Below are 21875 nucleotides of genomic sequence, written 5' to 3' on the forward strand. Positions count from 1 at the left end.
TTAAGTGCAGTTTAATGCACTTGACTAATTTGCTTAATTTTGAAATGATGTTTCATTCTGTTTTGACTTGCCATTTCAAAGACTACATATTAACAATACTACACTTCATTAAAAATGTCTGTGATCATTTAACCATTATCATCCCAGACAGCAACATACTATTGGGCCAGATGTGGGCTGGATCTGGGCTGAAACTGCTTGCTGTCTGGGATGCATCTTGTTTATCATGGGTCACATAATATGCTGCCAGATCATAGCCTGATTTGGGCCACATATCACCTGACTGATCTGGGCCACACTCCTCCCACCAACAGTCGGCCCTCATATTGTTTGCCGGATCCCCGCCCTGCCGTCATTGCCACACATGGCCCAGCTCTGGCTGAAAGGGTACATGCCATTGCCGACAGGAGGCCAGCAGTGCCAGCTTGAGGCCACATTTGGGCCAAGTCCGTTTGCTATGTGGGTAATTTTATTCTCATCTCCCTCAGAATCCTCAAGGTGTGTTTTGGCAAATCTCAGTCTGACTGCATGTGGCTTTCTTGAGGAATGTCTTTTTTCTTGCAACCCTCCCATACAAGCCACATTTGTGGAGAATATATTGTTGATATTGTTGTCACATGTGTAGGGTCCACGCACGCGGTCCAAGGAAGGTATCTGGTGCTGGCTGAAGGTTTCCTGCATGTTCTGTCTTTTCAGCGCGTAGAGTTATTCAGTTTAGGTTAAACTCAAATCTGACTCCATTTAATGATCTAATCTGACTCCATTTTAGTATGAACTCGAATTAGGTTGAAAGGCAAATTGGTTGTTTGTCTGTCTCTAATTATTATTATTCTCACCTTTGATTATTCTATTTATTCTTTAATATTATTGTACTCGTTCATTCAGGTGCTCATGTCTCTAACAAGGATACAACATAATCTACTAGAGTCAATAATTACAGAATAACACCGAATAAAATCAAATGTAACAATTTACTATCAGTCAGGTAAATATGTATTCTATCAATTACATATCCAATTCAAAGATATCAAATCAATACAAGACATCAAATTCTCAAAGATGAATCTAAGAGTGAAAGATGCATACCTGACTTCTAGTGAAATACATAGTATGAAGTGAAGAGACACACACCACACTACGGGCTTTCTGGTTACAGAATCGTGCTGATCCTTTTGCTGCAATCCTTTAAATACCTCAGACCAAGACAAACATCCCCCGAGATGAAGACAGAAACTAACAATTGGAATTTGATTAAGTCAGGTCCCAGACCAGTGTAGTTTACACCTCAAAGGGAACAGAGGGTAATTTACATGGAAGTCCCTGGAAAAGGACACTCCCATTACAGTAATCAAAATATCTCTTGACTCTTAGGATCTGTATTATCTTTTAGTCTACTTTTGTAAGGTTGAGACCATTGTACCAGGCACACTGAGACATTTCAAATGATACCAGACATATATAGTCACTTGTTGTATACACTTTACATTGCATAGATTTAGAGTGAGTTTCAGGTGAGGGAGAAAGGATGGGGATCATAGTGTGAGGAGGGAGTGTGATGGTGAGGTGTGAACTGCTAGGCGTGATGCGTCTCTGATGGCACTGTTACTTATGCAGGAGGGTGTTCAAGAGAGTGTTCAAATGTTAATTATCAGGAATGTCCTTTGTTCTCTTAGTGAGAAGTCGTCCCTCAGTCCAGACGATCCGACTCCAGCCTTACACATGCACACAATGATAACTCTTTGTCATAAATTCCTGCAGCTGCTTCAGAGTTGCTGTCGGCCTCTTGGTCTCTGACTAGTTTCCTCAGGCTCTTTCATCCAGTTTGGATGTCCTGATGCAAGGAGGGTCTGTGTTGTACCACATCAGATGCAAAATTCACTTTTATATGGTGTTTCATATAAATGGGTCTTAGCAGTGTGTGGACACAACCAACATACAATGATAAAAATCCATTCACTCCTTTTTTTTTAATCCCCAAAATACCTAAACAGGCTTAATCATCAAGCCGTTTTGATTTTCTGAGCAGTATAACATCATATTGCTCAAGCCCCGTATTTTCTCTGTGCTCGAGCAGCTGTAGCGACAACGTCTCATAAGCAATGCAGGTGTTTTGTAGTTGGATGTAAAAGTGAACATAAGAGTCTTCATTTTCTCCCGACATCAGAGCCACTGAGGACGCGGTGGATTAGTTTTGTTTTTGATAGTAATGCACCACCAAATACACAAATAAAATGGAAGAGAGGGGCAGGGTGAGAAGTAGCTCATTATAATTTAAAGAGACATGCACCGAAACGGGTTGGTATGAACAGAGCTGTTTTTGATAAGGTAAAGGTGTTGTTTTGCACGACCACTGAGGAATTTTAACCAAAGTATGCTGCAGACATTTTATGAAGACTCTAAAGAATCATACCAACTTCTGGAAAATGGGCATCTGATGAGTTTTTGACTTATATTTACATCATTTGATATCAAGTGATATCACACGAGTGCTGTTTATGTCCTAATAGCATGAGGGCAAATGTGAATTTATACAACAGTTCAGTAATAAGAAGTACATATTGTGTTATATTTTATACAATATTGTCTGTTTTTGCTCAATTTTACCAAACAAAAATATTGCCTATGAATCCATAGCAGAACTGTGTGCATCTCAGAGTAACACAGTGGTGATTCATTTCTGAATGAATCTGCGTTTTGAACGATTCATGTGAACCAATGATTCAATAACGCATTGATAAAGAGATCCATTTACTTCATTCCTGAATGAATCAGCAGTTTGAACAGATCGAATGAATGAATGATTCAATGACTTATTCATAAAGACATTTACTGCCAACTACTGGCAGTTTCAGTGTCTTATTTAGAGTATCATAAAAAAAAACCTTAAAGAAATAGTTTGCCCAACAATGTAAATTCTGTCATCATTTACTCACCCTCATGTCGTTACAAACCTGCATGACTTACTTTCTTGTGTGGAACATAAAATAGGGTATTTTGAAGACTTTTGGTAACCAAGCTGTTTTGGTTAACAAAGACTTTCACATGAACAAAAAAATACTGAGATGTTTCTCAAATCATCTTCTTGTGTAGTCACAAGGGTGATGTCTGTTTTGTGATTTTTTTTTTTTAAATGATTTATTATATTTTATAAAACAGAAAAAAAAGGAAGTCAATTTTATACACTGAGTCTTTTTGTTTATTCATCACCATTAAATGCTGAGTTTGAAACAAAGCCGTTTCAGCCAATGGGGGAGTGGATGTGAGAGCTTGTCATAGTGATGCGCTGTTTTTACTCCAGACTCTGATGAGCTGTGATTGAGGAAAGCCACTAAAATTGCTTGTCCTTTTTGTTTCTCCTGATAACTAAAACATTATTTTTAGTAATATGTCTACATTATCCACACACCACGGGAACCGTTACATGTTCCATAGTTAATGTTACGCTGTTGTAGCCTAAACGTTTATATGTAATAAAATGTGTGTTCTAATAAAATATAAAATATAATATATAATATAATAATAAAATATTTCTTACTAAAGCTACTTTTTATAATGTCTACTTGATACTTTTCTAATTTAACAAAATAATAGCTTTAAATAAACTTTTAGGGGTACATTCACAGCCATATTTCATTAGCGATTAATTAGATATAATCACCACACCATTTAATTAATTAGCTTAAAAATTGGAACTGAGAGCCCTACTACAAACACTTATTTTAGTCAACTCCAGATACCTCTCATTCACATTCACTCTGGATTCATTCTTGATTCAGATCACTTTCAAAAGTTGTCTAGTTTCAGCTGTAAAGGGTTTGTACATAAAAACTAGGGTTAAAAGAGTTATGAGTGCTAAATTCAGCAAATCTAACTACAGTGAAGAAGCTCTGCAGCTCAACTCATTGCTATTCAGATGTTGTCTCGTCTGATTTAATTTCAATAATGCAAGAGCATAAAGTGGACTGAAAATCTCTCACAGAGAATTTTATGAGCAAAGGACTGCATTTAATTTGAGAGCGGGAGATATTAATATCCAACAAAAAGTCTAATATTTTGAAAGTTTTTGATAAAAAGTAAAAAAATAAAAACTCCATACTCCATATGCAATCTTAGCACAAATTGTATCATGGGTACCGAACGCCCAGGGGTGTTGTTTATTAGCAATGATCAAGACAGTATCCACAGCCACTGCTCCCATAATGATTTGGATTAAATCAACACAGAGATGTGCAAACAGTAACCCTAATCTCCATGAAACTGCTTATCAAGGGATGAATAGGAGAGGAATGGTGTTTAGAGGAAAATAAGAGAGAGATTTCTGTACCCCTAAGAGTGGTTTGTGCTGTTTATGTAGAAAAATTGCTTGAGGCAGATTTGTGATTAGAATATTGATTGAGTCTGGGCTCTCTAGAGACGAAAGCAAAACAGGGGAAAAAACTGCAATGTTTGTGAGAAGCACACTGCGTATCTAATAAGAAGCTGTTGACCAGACTTTACTGTATGCATTTTTTGTATTCTGGCAGATTGATATTTTTTTGAGAGCATAAAATAGATTTAATGCTGAGTTTGAGGTGAAATGAAATGGCAGCATTCAGAACATTTGCAAAGAAGAAGCAATTAAACAAACAAACAGAATCCTGCATAGGCAGCATGTTTCTCAATACCTGGGATTCATTTCTTTCTTTTTCTTTCACATTCATTGCCTTTCTTATTTTTATCATTCAGTTTATACAGCTTTGGCACCTTACACACAAACACACACATTCATTTTTCTATATATTTTAATCGCAACATATTTAGTTTTACACACAATATTGCCAAAGTAAATAGAAAAATGTTGCTAGTAAAATAAAGTTTTACAAGGCATGAACATTAAGAATGGTGTGTTTCACACAGATATCCTTTGTCAATGAGATATCTTTTGTCAATAGCACCTAACAGCACACACACACACACACACACACTGATTTGCCCATATATTTTAATTTCAAGTACTCTGTTGCATGTTTTTTTCCACACAATATTGCAAATGCAAAAAAATAAATTAATTAATTAATTAATATAACAATAAAACAAAATATTTAATATTTAATACATCAATGCATTTATGAAATTCAGAATTCAGCAAATATGAGTTTTGCTGCAACTGATGCATAGCTGCTCATCCCTAGAAGCACTTGAATCTATATCTCAATGTGTCATGTACCTTTCTAAGAAATACCATGCTTCCTCTAGGCTAGTTGTCATTATCTATGAAAGTAACATAACAAGAAATGTCACAGTTTTCTGCTCAAGAAAACATACAGTCACAACCTGAACAGGTACTGCTCCTCACATAAAGCAGCTTTCGCTTATTTCGTGTGTTGGACTGTCCCTTGTGAAAAAGAAATACACCTTACCTTGTGCTTTAAGAAAGAAATCTTATTACTGTACTACTGACAAGCATTTATGATAAACTAAATTATATAATTTTATTCAATTTATATTCATATTGATTTATTCTTTAAAACTAATTTGAAATAAACATCTGCATCTGTTAGATGGGAAGCTTTTAAAGCATACATGAGGGGCCAAATATTAAGCTATGTTCCGTGAGTAATAAAATAAAATTGGAATTACAAAATTTAGAAGAAAGAATATGGAAATTAGAAGAAGATATATATTCGGATCTGTCAAATTCAAGCTTACTTAAGCAGGAGCTGCTCATTTTAAGAGTGCATTATAATGAACTGTCTGCAGCCAATCTGAAGCCAGTTTAATTCGTCTCAAACAAACATTTTATGGGTATGGAGAGAAGTCAGGCAGACTTTTAGCATGGCAGATTAAACAATTACAATCAAGTAAAGCAATAAATAATATTTATACAACAGCTGGTAATCTGACATCAGATCCAGTGGACATTAACAAGACTTTTTTACTAAATTTTTCCAATTGTTATATACTGCAGAATCTGCAGGACGGAGTATGGAGCAAACCTTATTTTTAGATAATCTTAAGATCTCTTCTATAAGCAGTGAAGCCAAAAGACAACTGGAGGAACCTCTAAATAATAAAGAAGTTTTAAAAACTACAGTGAATATGAAGAGTGGTAAAACAGCTGGACCAGATGGAATACCAACTGATATATACAAAGCTTTTAAAGATAAATTATCGTTTCCTCTGATAGAAATGTATGAAGAGTCTCTACTAGAGGGCTGTCTCGCCCCTTCTCTTAGAGCTGCATTAATGACACTCATTCCCAAACTACATAAGCCTCAGGACAGATGGACAGGATGTCTCTCCCTCTTACTACTATTGGAAGGGTGAACACCATTAAAATGAATATACTCCCTAAATTTTTATATTTGTTTCAGTCAATTCCCCTAACTCCTCCTCCTTCCTTTTTTCAAATATGAAGAAGGTATTTGTTAAATTTATCTGGAATAAGAGATGCTCCAGGCTTCACTTATTACTTCTGTACCTTCCTTATGAATGAGCTGGACTGTGACTCCCTAATCTTTTTTTTTTTTGGTATTTTAAGGCAGCCCAGCTGAGATCGGCATGTTTCTGGTTTGCTGGCTCATCTTACATTTCAAGGGTACAGATTGAAAAGAATGGTACAGGTAATTTGAGTCTTGACACGTATTTATATTCTGATTCCTTACAAAGACTCAAACAAAATACATCTACAGTAACCCATTTGTAAAAAGTTTTAATATGGCATGAGTCTCATGATGAGCTGGGAGAAATGCTGGTATTATCTCAATTCTCTCCCATTTGGGGTAATGCATTCTTTGTTCCAGGGGAAATCAGACATGGGTTTTAAGATGTGGTTACAGAAAGGCTTAGAGAAGATTGTAGATCTTTATGAAGATAATATACTGAAACCTTAAAGAAAAGACACAAAATTCCTCAGTCTCATTTTTTAAGTATCTTCAGATCCGTAATTTTATATGATCTAAAACTCATTAATATCATTGTCCTACTCTAAGTAGTTTAGAAGAAATGGTAGTTAAAGATCCCAGTGTTACATACAAAATTTCTACGCTGTATAGCAAATTTGTTAATGCTTCCAAAGAATCTACAAATGATAAAAGATTGGCTTGGATTGATGATCTTCTGATGGATGTTACAGAAAATGAATGGGAAGAAAGCTGTGTTCAAGTGCAAGCATTATCGATCAATTCAATACCCGTTTTAAACTAATCCAGTAATCCAGTCACTCTGGATTAAATAATTGTCTTCTTGTATAGCAGTGGAAAGACTCATTTACTCAATCAACCAAAAAAAAATCACATATTATACAAGATCTGGGACTCCTTCCTAAGGTGTTTTTTTTTTTTTGTTTGTTTGTTTTTTTTATCAGAATGGACTGACTCTTGAGTAATACCAAATAATGTGATCAAGTGTTTAATGACTATGTGTTAATGTGTGAACTGTGTTTATGACTCACTTTAACATATATATATGTATATATATATTTTTTTTCACTGGTAATTACACATGCTGAGCTGTCATTTTCTGTATGTGTAAATGTTTCTTATGGCTCTTATGTCAGGGGTAGAGCAGGTGTTCTTTGGTTGGAGTGTGGTTACTGTAGCAGTATATATGTAATTCCTTTTCTTAATATTTGGAAACAATAAAAAGTATCTAAACAAAGACATTTGACATGACAATGTATAAAATGTTCAATTTTATTTATTTATTTTTTTATTATTATTAAACTACATTTGGAATAATTATTGATCCTTTGCCCAAAGATCTTCCTCTCTGTCTAAACCCATCATGGTAGCAGTGTTTCAGTCTAGCTCAAGGTGATCAAGCTGTTTGTTGGAACATGGTAGGTGGCTGACCAATTAATGACCAGTTGGAAACCAGTAAATGGATTTTCTGGCAGGGCTGTTTCTTTTCCCATCCTTTGGCCAATCATTTATAACCACCTTGCATATCAGTCCTTCCTTTTATCTATTGGTTGTCAATATTGTTTTCCCAGCCCCCAATGTATGTGACTAGTCTCCACCTTCAGCTGGTTAAGCAGCTTTCCCACCATTAGCTATCAAAGCTTCATCTCACAGCCAATTAACCTCAGCTGACATTGAGCCCATCTCTCTTTCTGATTCTCATTGAACATCATGCCATCCATTCATCCCTGTTTGAAAAACATACACTTTTGCCCACTGCATCCTTGAGTGAAAAAAAGGAAGCAGCACAATGAAGCCTTTGAGATTATTATATAATATTGAAACAATTATTTTGCAATAGTGACTTCTATGAAGCAAAATAAAGGCTTTTCATAATGCACTTAACCCTGCGTTGCGGTGCCAAACATGTACAGTGTGAAATTAAGCAGTGTTAGAATGTTACGGCTAGATGCTTAGCAACCAACAGTTGTATAACCGATGTATAAACAATCTGAACTATGAAGCAAGATAACACAGGATTTGTTTACCCTGGATTTAGAATGACCCAGAGTTAACAAATGTGAAAAGCCCCACAGTACAATACAAAATCCATTGTTTGAAAACCATACATTTGTCAGTCTTGATGCAAGTTACACGTTTGACAAACACAATCACTATTCAAAGAATATTTCAGAATCCTGATGATGTAAGCAGTTTGCAGATCTGTTACAGTGTACTGTGACATAGGGGTGTAAATCAGACGGTTCATCACAATATGATATGATATTGATTCTTATATCCAGTGTTGTGATATTTGCAATACCTAAAAAAATTCTATATGATACGATTGAGTATATAGATTGATATACTGTATTGATATTATAATATTATGTACTGTACCTCTTTTACACAACCATTATTAAATCACAAATGCAACCAAAATATATAACATGAACATTTATCTGAAATTCCCACATCCTGTACACCAACTGGGACATTCACACACACAAAAAAAATAGGCCTACATTATATATATATATATATATAATAAAGAAAGAAAATAAATGTGAAAAATAGAAATGACAAAAATAAAGCTGTTAAAGCTTAATTTTTAGGTCTAAAAGAAGTTTTCGGATATATAAATTTAATCAAATGTAAAGTAACAATGCAGAGTCTTCACTGTATAAATTAAATATAGATTAAATATTATTAAAGTTACAAAAGTTATTCAGTGAAGAGCAGTGAGATATTTTTCTTTGATAGAGGCAGGTTTATTATTGGTCTGCTTTCACTTTAAGAATGCACAGATCTAATATACAGCACTGATACACCTTATCTTTCTATCCTAGAATATAAGAGTAAACACATTAAGACATAGGCTTAACTGACTGTGTTATTCGCCTAGACGCACATTTTGATGTAATTTTGTCTGTATTTGTTTGATCAAGCACAAAAAGAAGCAAAAGAGAACTCAAGTATTCACACACTGAGTACAGAAAATCTTCTCACACAGCACACAGTTCCGTCAACTGTCCTGGGCGTCTTTTACACTGCTTGCCCTGGGCCTTCATGCAGTCCTTATTAATGAACCCTGACAGGTGAGTTTAAATGAGAATGCTCTCGTTTGTGCTAATGCTTAGATAGACATTGCATGAAAATGTGGACAGTGTTTAAATGAAGTTGCCTAATTATACTACAGGGTATTGTCTTTTTACCCGTTGATACCATAGACTGTATAAAACAATGGGCGTAGTGTCTGTGACGTCACCCGTAGGTTTCTGAAGAGCATCTCTGAAGCCCAAAGAGGGCGGAGGCAGCCATCGCCATCTTGGCAGCGTGTCACCACGCGTCACTCCCGGATAATCAAAAATTGGCAAAGAGCGGAGCGTGGGTGTAGCTGAGGTGCCTGGTTGCTGAAACTTTGCCCGCCTCCCTCGACGGTGGTGACAGCAGCGGGAATCCACTCCCGTGTCCCTTGAGGGGCCACACCCTTAATAATGCAGAACTTTAAATCTTAATATAATGTAAACGGATGAGTTATAGAAAAAATTCACCCTCCTCACAGTTGTCATGAAGGGCAAAATTAGCTAAATAGACCAAAACCACTTTTTGTGCCAGTCTGTAAACATGTTTTTTTTTCAGTCTATGTGATCGACTTCCTTTTGGAGCCAGCCTCTAGCGGCCAGTTGATTAATTGCAGTTTAAGTCAATTCCATCTTGGACTCAAAAGAGAGACGGAAGGTTGCTGCTTGGTTGATTCATATTATCATTAGACATTTGATTTGATGCATCAATCAATATCATATCATGTGAAAACATATCGCAAGCCTTATACTCACTTATGAGCTACTGTAATGTGAGCTGTGAAACAATATCCCCTGCCTCCATTGAAAAAATAAATAAATAAAAAGATCTCAAGAAATTACTGTTGCAGTTTTTTGTCTTTTATTGACATTTTTGGTGAGTGCAAGTCCTCCTGGGATGTTCATTTTTACGACATTGTGTGGAAAATGGAGATGCAAAAATATACAATGCTATCGTATTTTGTACATGCTGCAGTACATCAGGTGCTGCATCCATTGTGTCTGCCATGTTTTATCTGTTTCCCCACTTTTCCACCTGTGATTACTATGTTGTGGTGCTGCTCATGTGTGTTCAGCTCGTAAATATGGTCTTTCTGACATGACTTGAATGCATAGTATGCATTTTATCAGTCTGTTATAGTAGTTAATTTAGCATTTTGCTTTCAGTGGGCTCTGTCACTGAATAATAATAAAAAAAAAAGTCAGAGTTTTCATTTACAATATTTGCACATATGCCCAAAACATTCTGTTGTTGTCGTCTTCATTAATGAGACTCATTAAAGAGGTTTTCCTCTGAGGAAAGACAGCGAGAGAGACAGAGATGAGGGATGGAGACAGAGGGAGATGTTTGAACATGGCTTGACAAAACCAAAGAGAAATCACAGTCATTTACTATTGACGCAACAGATTTGCAGTCATGATAATCTCTCAGCCTGAGGAAACAGATATTATATTACACTCAATAGTCACTCTGTCACAGCTGTATCTCTCTCTTTTAACCCATAAGATCATCTTCTGAAAATGTATCGGTTACGTATGGTGACCCTCTTTCCCTGATGGAGGGAGCCCAGACACCTCTGACATCATTGAGAAAAGGCCAATGAAACTGGTGAGCAAAATTTGCATAGCTGGCCACGCCCCGGGTACCTTGGTATAAATAGGCCAGCGTGGCATTTGCTCACTCCTTTTGTTCTAAGGAGTCGAGATGTATGTGTTTAAGTTAGGAATAATTTTTTTGTTGTGGGTTGTGGAAAAGAGTGTCTATGTTCTCTGAGTCAGGGGACGGGGTTACCATACGTAACTGAGACGTTCCCTTTCAGTTGGTCACTTCAACATTGGGTCAAAATTCCAACTCTAGGGGTGCCTATAAACACCACAGCTGCTGGACTGTGTTACGAGTCCGGATATCCAGGGTGTGGCCAGCAATGCAAATTTTGCTCACCAATTTCATTGGCCTGTTCTCAATGATGTCAGAGGTGTCTGGACTCCCACGTGCAACACAATGTCAAAGTGACCGACTTAAAGGGAACAGTTAGTACCCTGAAGTTAATACAGCTCATTATTTCAAAGGATTACTCTAAATATTATTAATAATATGCTACCTGTCAAAAGTTTGAAATAATTAGGATTTTTTATGTTTATGAAAGTAGTCCCTTATGCTCACCAAATCAGTAGCATTTATTTGATCAAAATACAGTAAAAACAGTAATATTGTTAAGAATAAAAAAAAAAAATTGAAAGTTATTACAATTTAAAAGGTTTACTATTTTAATATATTTTAAGTGTAATTTATTCCTGTGATGGCAAGAGACTTGTACTGTATGTCCACCTTCAATGATCATAATATGCATAACAGTCAGATTTAATATTTAATATACATGGGCACTGGGATTTTTGCCTAATGATATTTTGCTGGCTGACTACTTAGAAACAGAAGCTGAAAGATCAACAGAGACACTCATCTTACAAATAAGTCAGTAACTGAATTGTTTATTCACCATCATGTCATTTCAACCCAAGTTTGATTGCTGGTGATAGATATATAAGCATGAATATTCAGAATATGTATTTCCATGTAAATGTACTCAGAGAGAAGCAATGAAACAGACAGGTGTATACATGCACACATCTCTGCAGCTGTGTCAGGTTGGTTATTTAACGATTGCTTCATCCCCTTAAGCACTAAATAAATTATGAGAACATTGTTAAAATTCTGCTCATATTCCTTCTCGCTTTCTTTCTTTCTGTCTTGTCTGTTGCACAGACAGGTGCTGCAAATTCACATTCTTGCCACAGAATTTTAACCTTACAAAAGACACTGGGCACTGCGTCTTTTCAGTGAATATTTAGCATGAAAACTACATGGGTGAAAAATAATAAAATTTGTGTTTGTAAGAAATAAAATGATTGAAATGAACAGATAAAGGACTTTTATTCCCTTTGGATTATGAATTCATATTTTGGCCAGAAGTGATAGTTTAAAGTTAAAATACCTAAGTGATGGATTAACAAGCAAGCAGTTTTTCACTTCACAAGACATTAACTGATGGACTGGAGTGGTGTGGATTACTTGTGGATTATTGTGATGTTTTTATCAGCTGTTTGGACTCTCATTCTGACGGCACCCATTCACTGCAGAGCATCCATTGCTGAGACAGTAATGCTACATTTCTCCAAATCTGTTCCAATGACGAAACAAACTCATCATCAAGTTGGATTGCCTGAGGGAGAGCAAATTTTCAGCATTTTTTATTTTTTATTTTTGGATGAACTGGCAACTGTTGGAAATAGTCATAAATAAAATATGATAGGGAGCAAAAACTAATGTGGTGTCTTCAAGATTATTACCCAAATTTTATTAGAATTAACAGCCAAAAACTTTTGTCATCAGACTACAAACTGCATTTCTGTCTGGCTGTGAAAAATATTTGCACTTGACATTTCAGTTCACATTTGCCAGTGTGTTGATAAATATCACAGAGATGAATCATCCAGCTGGGGGATATGATTATTTTGATGACTGCTGATTGGCTGCATCAAGGAGTGGGCGTGGCCTACCTACTTAAGATACTCTGTTAAACTCTGGATTACCATCACTGCTCATTAGCAGCTGACTGACAGATCACAAAGACTAAATGGACAAAACCTCTTGTCTCATGAATTATGGAGCACCTAAAACTACAAATAGGGACAGTACTATCCCAGACAGCTCTGCTGAAAGAATTTTTTATCTAATATAGCATGTAGTTTATCCTTCTTAGAAATGTTTCACTGGTGCTTATCAATGAAGAGATTTTAAATGGAATAAACTTGAGCTGGAGACTGGACTGTTTTGTCTCTGTTTAGGGCACAGTAAAATATACTACTAGTCACAGATAGACACAGGTCAGAGCTGCATATTTAAGGGTACATTTACAAAACAAAAATGCACTAGAAAGTGTTTCCTTTGCCTTTTTTTTTTTTTTTTGCATACAGATGACAATGTTGTCAAAATTATCCCTGTTCACACGGATCTGCAAAAAAACCTAAAAACACTGTAATATGGTTGTCAAGTACTCACATTTGCCTGAACATGTAATATGTATGTGCATGATGTCACCTTTTTCACATTTCTACATTTTTGTAGTTAACATGGGGAGTATAACGGTATCAAAAGCTTGCACACTGGAATTTGTGTTCAAAAGTTTGCAAAACGGCATTGTCATGTAAATGAAAAACAAAATGCATAAAAAATGTTTCAGTTTTTATTTGAAAATGTGTAAACGACCCCTTAATATTTATATGTCCCAACTGCAATTGTCTAAAACAAAACATATTTATTTATATACTATGTATTTACAAATGTTATTTATTTATTTATTTATTTATTTATTATTTTTAAATGAACAATCAGGTGTCCAGCACACATGTAACTCCTTCAATAAAAATGAATAAATATAAAAATATTATTAAGAGAACAGTGTTTGTAGGACTGGATTCTATATATACAAAGAAGAGTTCATTATCGAACCATCAATGCCAATAAAGAACCTTAATTTTTAATTTGTGCAAGAATATATTTAATCTCAGCACTCCCCTGCGACTTTTATTAATAAAATGACCTAGATACTAGATCACTTCATTGTATTTCTCAGCAAGGAGGGGGTAAAAGCGCTGTTTTTGAATTAACTAAACAGCTTCATTGTTTGTAGCAAGAGATGCGCAGACGCAGGTAATTCACACACACAACTCTAATCTCTCTCTCTCTCTCTCTCTCTCTCTCTCTCTCTCTCTCTCTCTCTATCGATCAATAATTCATTCAAATAAATGTGGTCTTACTGCACTATTTCATCTCTGTATCTGATTTGAAGTTGGCAGAATGCTAGATCTAATGAGGCTAAGTAAGCAGCTGGAGTAATCTGCGATCTAGCAGGCTCTGAGGCAGGGCACTGATACATGTTATGTGAGCATCTGAAGCGCCTTGGCTGGGATATGTAGTAAGCACATTCAGAGTGTAGGGGGTCAGCGGGACCTGTGAGCCAGCATAAACTCACTACTTAATACTTTGTGCTCCAAATCGGTGTGATTTCGGTGCTTCTTCCTCAGCTGCTTGACGAGAGCAGTTGAGACGTGCAGCTGCGCGAAGGCTAACTAATCCTGGAGAATTCTGCTGCTCACTTTTTAAGCATCACAATTCAGGAAGTTATGGCCCTCAGGGGATCCCAGTGGGTCTCGCGCTGATCGGGTAAACATAAATGATATCTTCAATCCATTCTCCACCGAAACGTGTAAGGGATTAGCAAAGCAAATTCCTCTTTGATGAATCAACGGCAGAGACTGGAGCATTATAATGAAGGAGAAAGATTCTGATGAAATGCCACTCTATTGAGTCTGTGCCGCTTATATAGGGTGCTTTCCTGCCCCCTTTTTGCATGCTCGAGCGCTATTGCGATGCAATGGTGTTAAGAGAATAAGGCTTCAATATTTGAGGAGAAAGGTGTTTCCACTTAGCGATCAGCTTACACTGTATGCAAAGTCGAGAGACCTTCTCGAAAGGAAACCGTCATTTTGACCCTTTCAGTTAAATATTGCACTGCAAACATCATAAACAGCTTTTAAGTAGTCAATGCTGGCAAATGCCCACGGTATAAGCAGATAATGCACGGCTAGCTTTGCATGAAACCATTTTAATGCTTTGCATGGGGTGGTTCTTGGCCTCCACGTCGTGCTTAAAATCGTTTATATATATATATATACATATATATATATATATATATATATATATATATATATATATATATATATATATATATATATATATATATATATATATATATATATATATATATATATATATATATATATATATACATATATATATATATATATATATATATATATATATATATATATATATATATATATATATATATATATATATATATACATATATATATATATATATATATATATATACATATATATATATATATATATATATATATATATATATATTCTGAGGATAAACAAATGTATTTCCATGATATATTCCAAAAAGAGGTTAAATTTCATGTGCAGATATATTTGGTGTGTGTCTAGCTGTGTTTCCCTCAGGACAGATTGAAGAGTATGAGCGCTCACACACATTCTGCACAACACTAATCCTGTTACAACCCAACACCAAACCACATTGTGTGTGTGTGTGTGTGTGTGTGTGTGTGTGTGTGTGTGTGTGTGTGTGTGTGTGTGTGTGTGTGTGTGTGTGTGTGTGTGTGTGTGTGTGTGTGTGATCTATCATATTTCTCTGAATTTTCTCCAAAAGTTTTTTTCTCTATATACTGTAAAATGTATTATATATTTTAATCTCTATGAAGTATTGAGTTATGGTCTGAGGATAGGTTGGTGACAATGTAATGCTATTATTTGACACAAAGAGGACATAAAACTATTTATTTACGTTGTTTTGTAGTGATCATCTCTAATTAATTTGAGTTTAAATGTTGCTATTTCTCTGTTTTAACTAATGTTAATGTAAATTTGTGGGATGTTTGTCCAGTGTCTCAGGAATCAGGGTTATGTCCATAAACCAGCAGTTCAAGTTTTCCTGTCTTGCCAAAACCCTCAGTGATGCCCTCCCTTCACACACACACACACACACACACACACACACACACACACACACACACACACACACACACACACGCACTAATTACATTACAGCTCTTGGCTGTTTCTCAGCTTTCATCATGGTCTCACACCTGTTACCTAGTTTCTCTTCTGCGTCTAATCCTGTCCACTCATTCTCTCATTTTCCTTCGGCTTTCTTTCAGGTGCTCTTTGTTTCCATCAGCATAAAATAAATAGTTCTTGTGAATTACGTGATAACACATCTGATCACAGCCCCAGACATTAGGTGTGGATCTTTGATGCTTTGATCCATACAGAAGATAAATGATTCGTATTTTCAAAAGATCCCAAACCCGAATCATGCTCAACAGAAATGAATCCATGACCATATGCATCACATACATCCATTAGTACACAGGTGTTTAAAAAATGCATTATGCAGAAGAAGGGATCAGTAAGAGAGAGACAGGGGGAGGGGGGGGGGCATTTAAGGAAAAAAGTGAAGGAGAGTACCTTTAATTTATTCAAAATAAATTTATATTTTGTCTGATTCATGTCATATTAATTAAAATTATATTCTGTTGTTTATTTATTTTAATCATGTTATATTACCATTAGGGCTGGGCGATATGGCCAAATAAATGATCACAAACAAAAAGTTCATATCAGTCAATATTGATAATTTTCACAATAAATGTCAGTCAGATTTCTTCTCCTGAGTGAAAGTTGTAATTAGACAGTTAATTGTGTAAATTACTGTTACTGCAGTAAATCCATGGAAAAGCCTTGTTTCTCGAGTTTGTCAGTGCTGTTTTTATCTTGCTTTAAATTAAATCACAGAGACATTTGTGTTCTTCGCTGAAGTCAAGCGCGTCTCGCTGGATCTCACAGCTCTGGCGTGTGATCGAGACTTCGGCGAGTAAACGCCACGCTGTCGTTTGAGCACAGCTTATAATTGATACATGTGGCACCGTTAACGCTGTTTTGTTCTGCTTTTGGTGCATAAACATTATATCATACATTTATCGAACATGTATTATCATTCTATTGAGGAAAAATATATTGTGATAATTATCATTATTGTTTTATTGCCCAGCCTTAGGGTACGTCCACACAAAGCCAAAGCTTTCCCTATCCGATCTTTTTTTCCTCCTCGTTTCAAGAAATATCTGCATCCACACGAAACCACGAAACTGACACAAAACAATGTAGTATAAACAGAGAAGAAGACTTGGACTATGCACATAAACCTTGGGTATACAAACGAACATGGAACAATACATTTATTAATCTGTGTTAATGTTAGTTAATAAAAAGACAATCGTTCAATGTTTATTCATGTTTTGTTGCTGTTACGTGACGTAGCGGTGTCTGACTAGGGCGAGACATGGGCTGATGACGTCATCATTTCAGAAAATACGGATTCGCTGTCCACACGAAAACACAAGGGCGGTGTTTTCAGATTTATCCGCTCTCGGACTTGCTTTCAAAAAATATCGGTTTCACTCTCCCAAAACACCAGATCCGTGTGGACGAAACGCCTATACAATACAAAATGTATGTGTATACAGCGAACCGCGTCTCCGTGTGGATGTGGCCTTAATTACCATTAGCTTTTTTTAATTTTGTTTCATTGTGCATATTGAGGTTCTCCTAATTTCACAAGAAAATTTAATTAATTTACGATTTTCCAAAGTGGTTGCGAATCCATATGAATTTGTATGATTTGAGTTGTACAAAGCCAATACTATTTCATGGGAATTTGTAACTATAAGTTTTGGCGAATTGGTGACTATTTCTTACGAATTTGTGCAATTTGATTTGTACATTTATTTTATTTATTTTTTGTACGATTGATGATTAGGTTCAGGGGTAGTTAGCCTCATTCTTTTTTCTAAAAAATGTATGTTTTTGTAAATACAATGTGAGTAAGTGTTTGTATGATGTTTGGATCAAAAACACCACCTCGTCAAATAATTTCCCATAATATCAGGTTTGCAAAAAACTTTTTAGAAAAAAAGTAAGCATGACGTCTACCCCTAAAAACATCCATCAGTAGGGAGTAAGCAGATTGTTCAGAAGCACTTTTTTTCCCTCGGTGTTTTTCAAACCCTGTTTCAGTTGTTCACTTTGACTATTTTCTATTTTCTGTGTCGTTTTAAAATGTACTTTTGTCATGCCATTAAAGCTATCTGAATTCAATTCAACTGAAACTGGACATTAATAACTCGCCTTCAAAAACAGAGAGAGAGAGATGCATAGAGAGGGACTGAATCGAAATCAGAGAAAAGGCAGAGGGGAAAGAAAGTGTGTGTGTGTGTGTGTGTGTGTGTGTGAGTGAGAGAGAGAGAGAGAGAGAGAGGGGCTGGAAGATGTGAATTTCTGTTGCATCCTAAACTGTTCCTCCAGTCATTGTGAGCACTAGAGTGTGTGTGTGTCTTTACAGAGCATTTAATGTCTTTGTGTGCCTCTCTCTCTCTCTCTCTCTCTCTCTCTCTCTCTCTGCGCTGCAGTGGGGGAGTTTATTCAGTGGCTCACACGAGGGGACGAGACAGCAGCAACCTCCCCTCACCTGCCTGCTCGCCCCACTCCCGTCCTCCTCTCCTCCATCACAGTGACGCTGCTCTGAACGGGACCAGAATTTCACCCCTCAGCTGGAGGAACTGATCCAGTTTGGTGGCTTTTTCCCATAAACACTGCTTAAGGATTTTCGGGAAAAGAAACATGCCAGTATGGATTATTCAAATCCTGGCCAAACAAAAGGACGCAGCACTCTTGAGAGGAAGAAGAGAAAGAGGGATGACACGCCTCATACCTGACTTTCTTTCTTTTAGAGTCTGATTTTTCTTTTTCTTTCTCACGACTCATGGCTTTTTCATACTTGTTGGAGACTGAAGGGTGTGTTGATGTTGGATGCCGTCTAGTTGAGGAATACTTCTGAGACTGTTGCGCTATTTTTTTTCTGAAATCTTTCCCTCAAAGTCTTCACAAGCCGTCCTGCTCCTATGTTAAACTCTCTGAGGTTATTTCAGGTGAAATATGCCAGTCTTCTGTGTTTGCATGAGTGTGTGTGGTCACATTTGACCCGTCTGTGTATGTGGGCGTACGAGGGCGACGCCTGTTAACGTCTCAGAGTGCGCTCAGTCCGTCTGGCACATTACTGCAGCATGAACGGCTAGCCTGTAATCTCAAACAGCAGGGTGCGTGAATCAACACCAGCCCTTTGACAGTTTAATGAGGTTAAAGCGTTCAGCCGTCGTGAAGTGTGTTCAAATAAACACCGGTTTGTTTGAGAGTCAGCATTTGGAAAATATGAATAAAGAGTTCTGTTTAAAATGAGCAGTGCTTAAGTGGTAATCCTGTGACAGCATTTTTAGTGATAGTTCCCTGAGAAACTAAACAAGAAGTGATGAGAAAGTGTGAAGTAGACAGAAAGAGGAAAGGAAAAGCTAATCAAATCAGCTAGTAGTGCAAACTAGCTACAAACTGTTTCTTTTGTAAAGACTGCTGCCTCAGATTAGATGAAGATTTACACGCACCTTCGGACAGCTCAGCCACCTCTGCACGAAAGTGTGCTAGCAGAACGACAAGCATTTGTGTGATAATTACATTTCAAAACCCACTGAGCTCCAAAGACATCCAACTGCTATCTTGTTAAGAAAGAAATTGATTTCTATGTGACAGAGCACCAATGATCACTATTAAGGGCTTGTGTTATTCAATTGAATTTTCCTTCATTGATCTAAATAATGCAAGATTCTCACTGTTGAGGAATTGGGTTAATTATAACCATAATGTACAGAGCTTTATTACAAAATAAAATATAAATGCATAATAGTTGTTCTTTTTGGAAACCAAAGTTCAGTGTACATGAAGCCGCTCCTTCTAATGCATCCTGCTCAGTCCGATCTTGACGGATCTGGTGGTGTTTGGTATCTATGGTGGTGAAATGTACAGATGGGCAGGCAGTCAAGTGAAAGATGTTTGCTGTTGTTCGCACCTAAGGAGAAGCGTTTAACACGGACGTAGGAGTGCGTGGGACTGAATTTTCCTCAAGCGCACTGACTCTCTCACCTCACGCTTTCACATGTGCAACCAGTTTTTACCGATTCATCCAGCGTGCAACATGCATTTTTATCCAGCTGAGCGCAATGCGCACTCCACAGTTCAGAGTCTCTGAGAGATGAGAGACTGACAAGAAACACCTACGTGAATGTAGAAACTCAAGCAGAGGTTCAAAGAGGGAGATACAAGAAAAGCTACCGTAGTGAAAGCGGAACAGGTGGAAAAGCACAAAGCCAAAGTGAGGCACTTGAAATCATTCTGTATGGATACGTGAAGGCGTTAAGCAAACTCAAACCGCTCTTCAATATTCACAGCAGTTGATCGAATCTGGGAGAGAATCATGGATTTCAGGTTTCACTGTGTGAAGAGGAAATGTGTGGAAAATAATCAGTAGATACAGTCAAGAATTTCGTCTGCAGTTCAATTCAAAATGAAAAACACCTGACGCTCTTGAGGGCTTCTGTAGTAAATAGTTGTGTTATGATAAAATATTCTGTTTTGACCAGTTGTTGTTTTCAATTTCCGTCAAAAACTCTGGCAGATAAAAAAATGGAATTAAACTGCCCACTTTTTGGAAGCAAAAACCTGAAACAAAGCCACAGATTTCGTCAAAAACTGTGAGGCAAAAGTAATTTTCATTCTTGGAGAGCTCTTCCTTTAAGGTCTCTCTTGACCGAACATTCAATCTGTCCAATTATCCTTCCATCGCTTTGGAATAAAACACGCAACATGGAACATAACGCAACCACGTACATGCAGCATTTACTGATTTAGGAGTAATTTGGATGTAGTCCCAGAAAAGCGCTGGTGGAAGTGGCCTTGATAAAAGCGTGAGAGCAAACACAGAAGCGTTATTTCAAGCTGAATTCCCTGAATTAAGCACATCAATGGGGACAGGAACAGAAGAAGTGCTGTACTACAACATTTCACTTCAAGCACAAATGGACTTTTTTACATACTGGAATTCATTTGTTTTAACGCTGCCCAATAGACTTGAGAAAGGAGAGTTTGGACTTCTTGTACAGAGGAGTTTTTTAGTTAGGTAGGATGAAATAGACTGTTTAAAAACTGACATTTTTTAAAGCCATGAGATTTATTCGTGCATGTGTCTCTGAACCAGAAATGCTTTTAATGTGGTTCTCCTACTGAAGACCCAAGTACGTTCATTGAACTCACTGGACTTAGCCGAGCTGTCACCGGGGATCTGGGATCTGCTGCTTGGCTGAAGAAGCACAGCCGTTGCTCTGTATAGGTGATCTGAGCAGGTCCGTGGCCTGAAGGTGTCAGGGTTCAGACGTCAGGATGGGGTGTAACATGTGCGTGGTGCAGAAGCCCGAGGAGCAGTACAGGGTCATGTTCCAGGTAAGAAATCAACCTAAAGCTGTTTTCTATCCGTCCATAATCCTACTTGCTGAAGGGTAGAAACTTGCTCTGAATGGCCTGATATACATATCCCTTATATTTTTCTCCTCCACTTTTCTTTGATCAGACCCCCCCCCCCCCCACTTAGCTCATTGCTAATACATAAGGATCTATATCAAGGCTATTCAATTAGCTTCATTTGAGGCCCGGATCAATGAATTTAAAATTTGAAGGGGACCAAGAGGGTGGGGCATGGGGGAGCCTATAAAAGCCTATAAAATTAGAAATTTAAGTTGAAATGCATATTCAGCAGTAGCATGAACTGATGTTACCAACAGTTAACATCTATAAAAAGTTAACATTTAATTGTTGTAGGGTT

The 21875-nt window shown here is 36.9% G+C and overlaps 1 protein-coding gene across 3 annotated transcripts in view; it reads left to right on the forward strand.

Annotated features, from left to right (window-relative positions):
* Nucleotides 1-18483: 18483 nt before the first annotated feature.
* The window catches only part of LOC109061722 (PDZ domain-containing protein 4), a 29425-nt gene continuing 26033 nt past the window's right edge, over nucleotides 18484-21875 (forward strand). Inside the window, exon 1 of one of the 3 annotated variants that reach the window (XM_042712641.1) lies at nucleotides 18484-21496. In XM_042712641.1, coding sequence (XP_042568575.1) covers nucleotides 21437-21496 — 60 coding nt within the window. In that variant the 5' untranslated portion in view covers nucleotides 18484-21436. The remainder of the gene's footprint in view (nucleotides 21497-21875) is intronic. The other 2 variants (XM_042712640.1, XM_042712642.1) reach the window with 2 other exon arrangements.

Source organism: Cyprinus carpio, chromosome A23 (assembly GCF_018340385.1).
Source record: "Cyprinus carpio isolate SPL01 chromosome A23, ASM1834038v1, whole genome shotgun sequence".
NCBI classification, from domain to species: domain Eukaryota; kingdom Metazoa; phylum Chordata; class Actinopteri; order Cypriniformes; family Cyprinidae; genus Cyprinus; species Cyprinus carpio.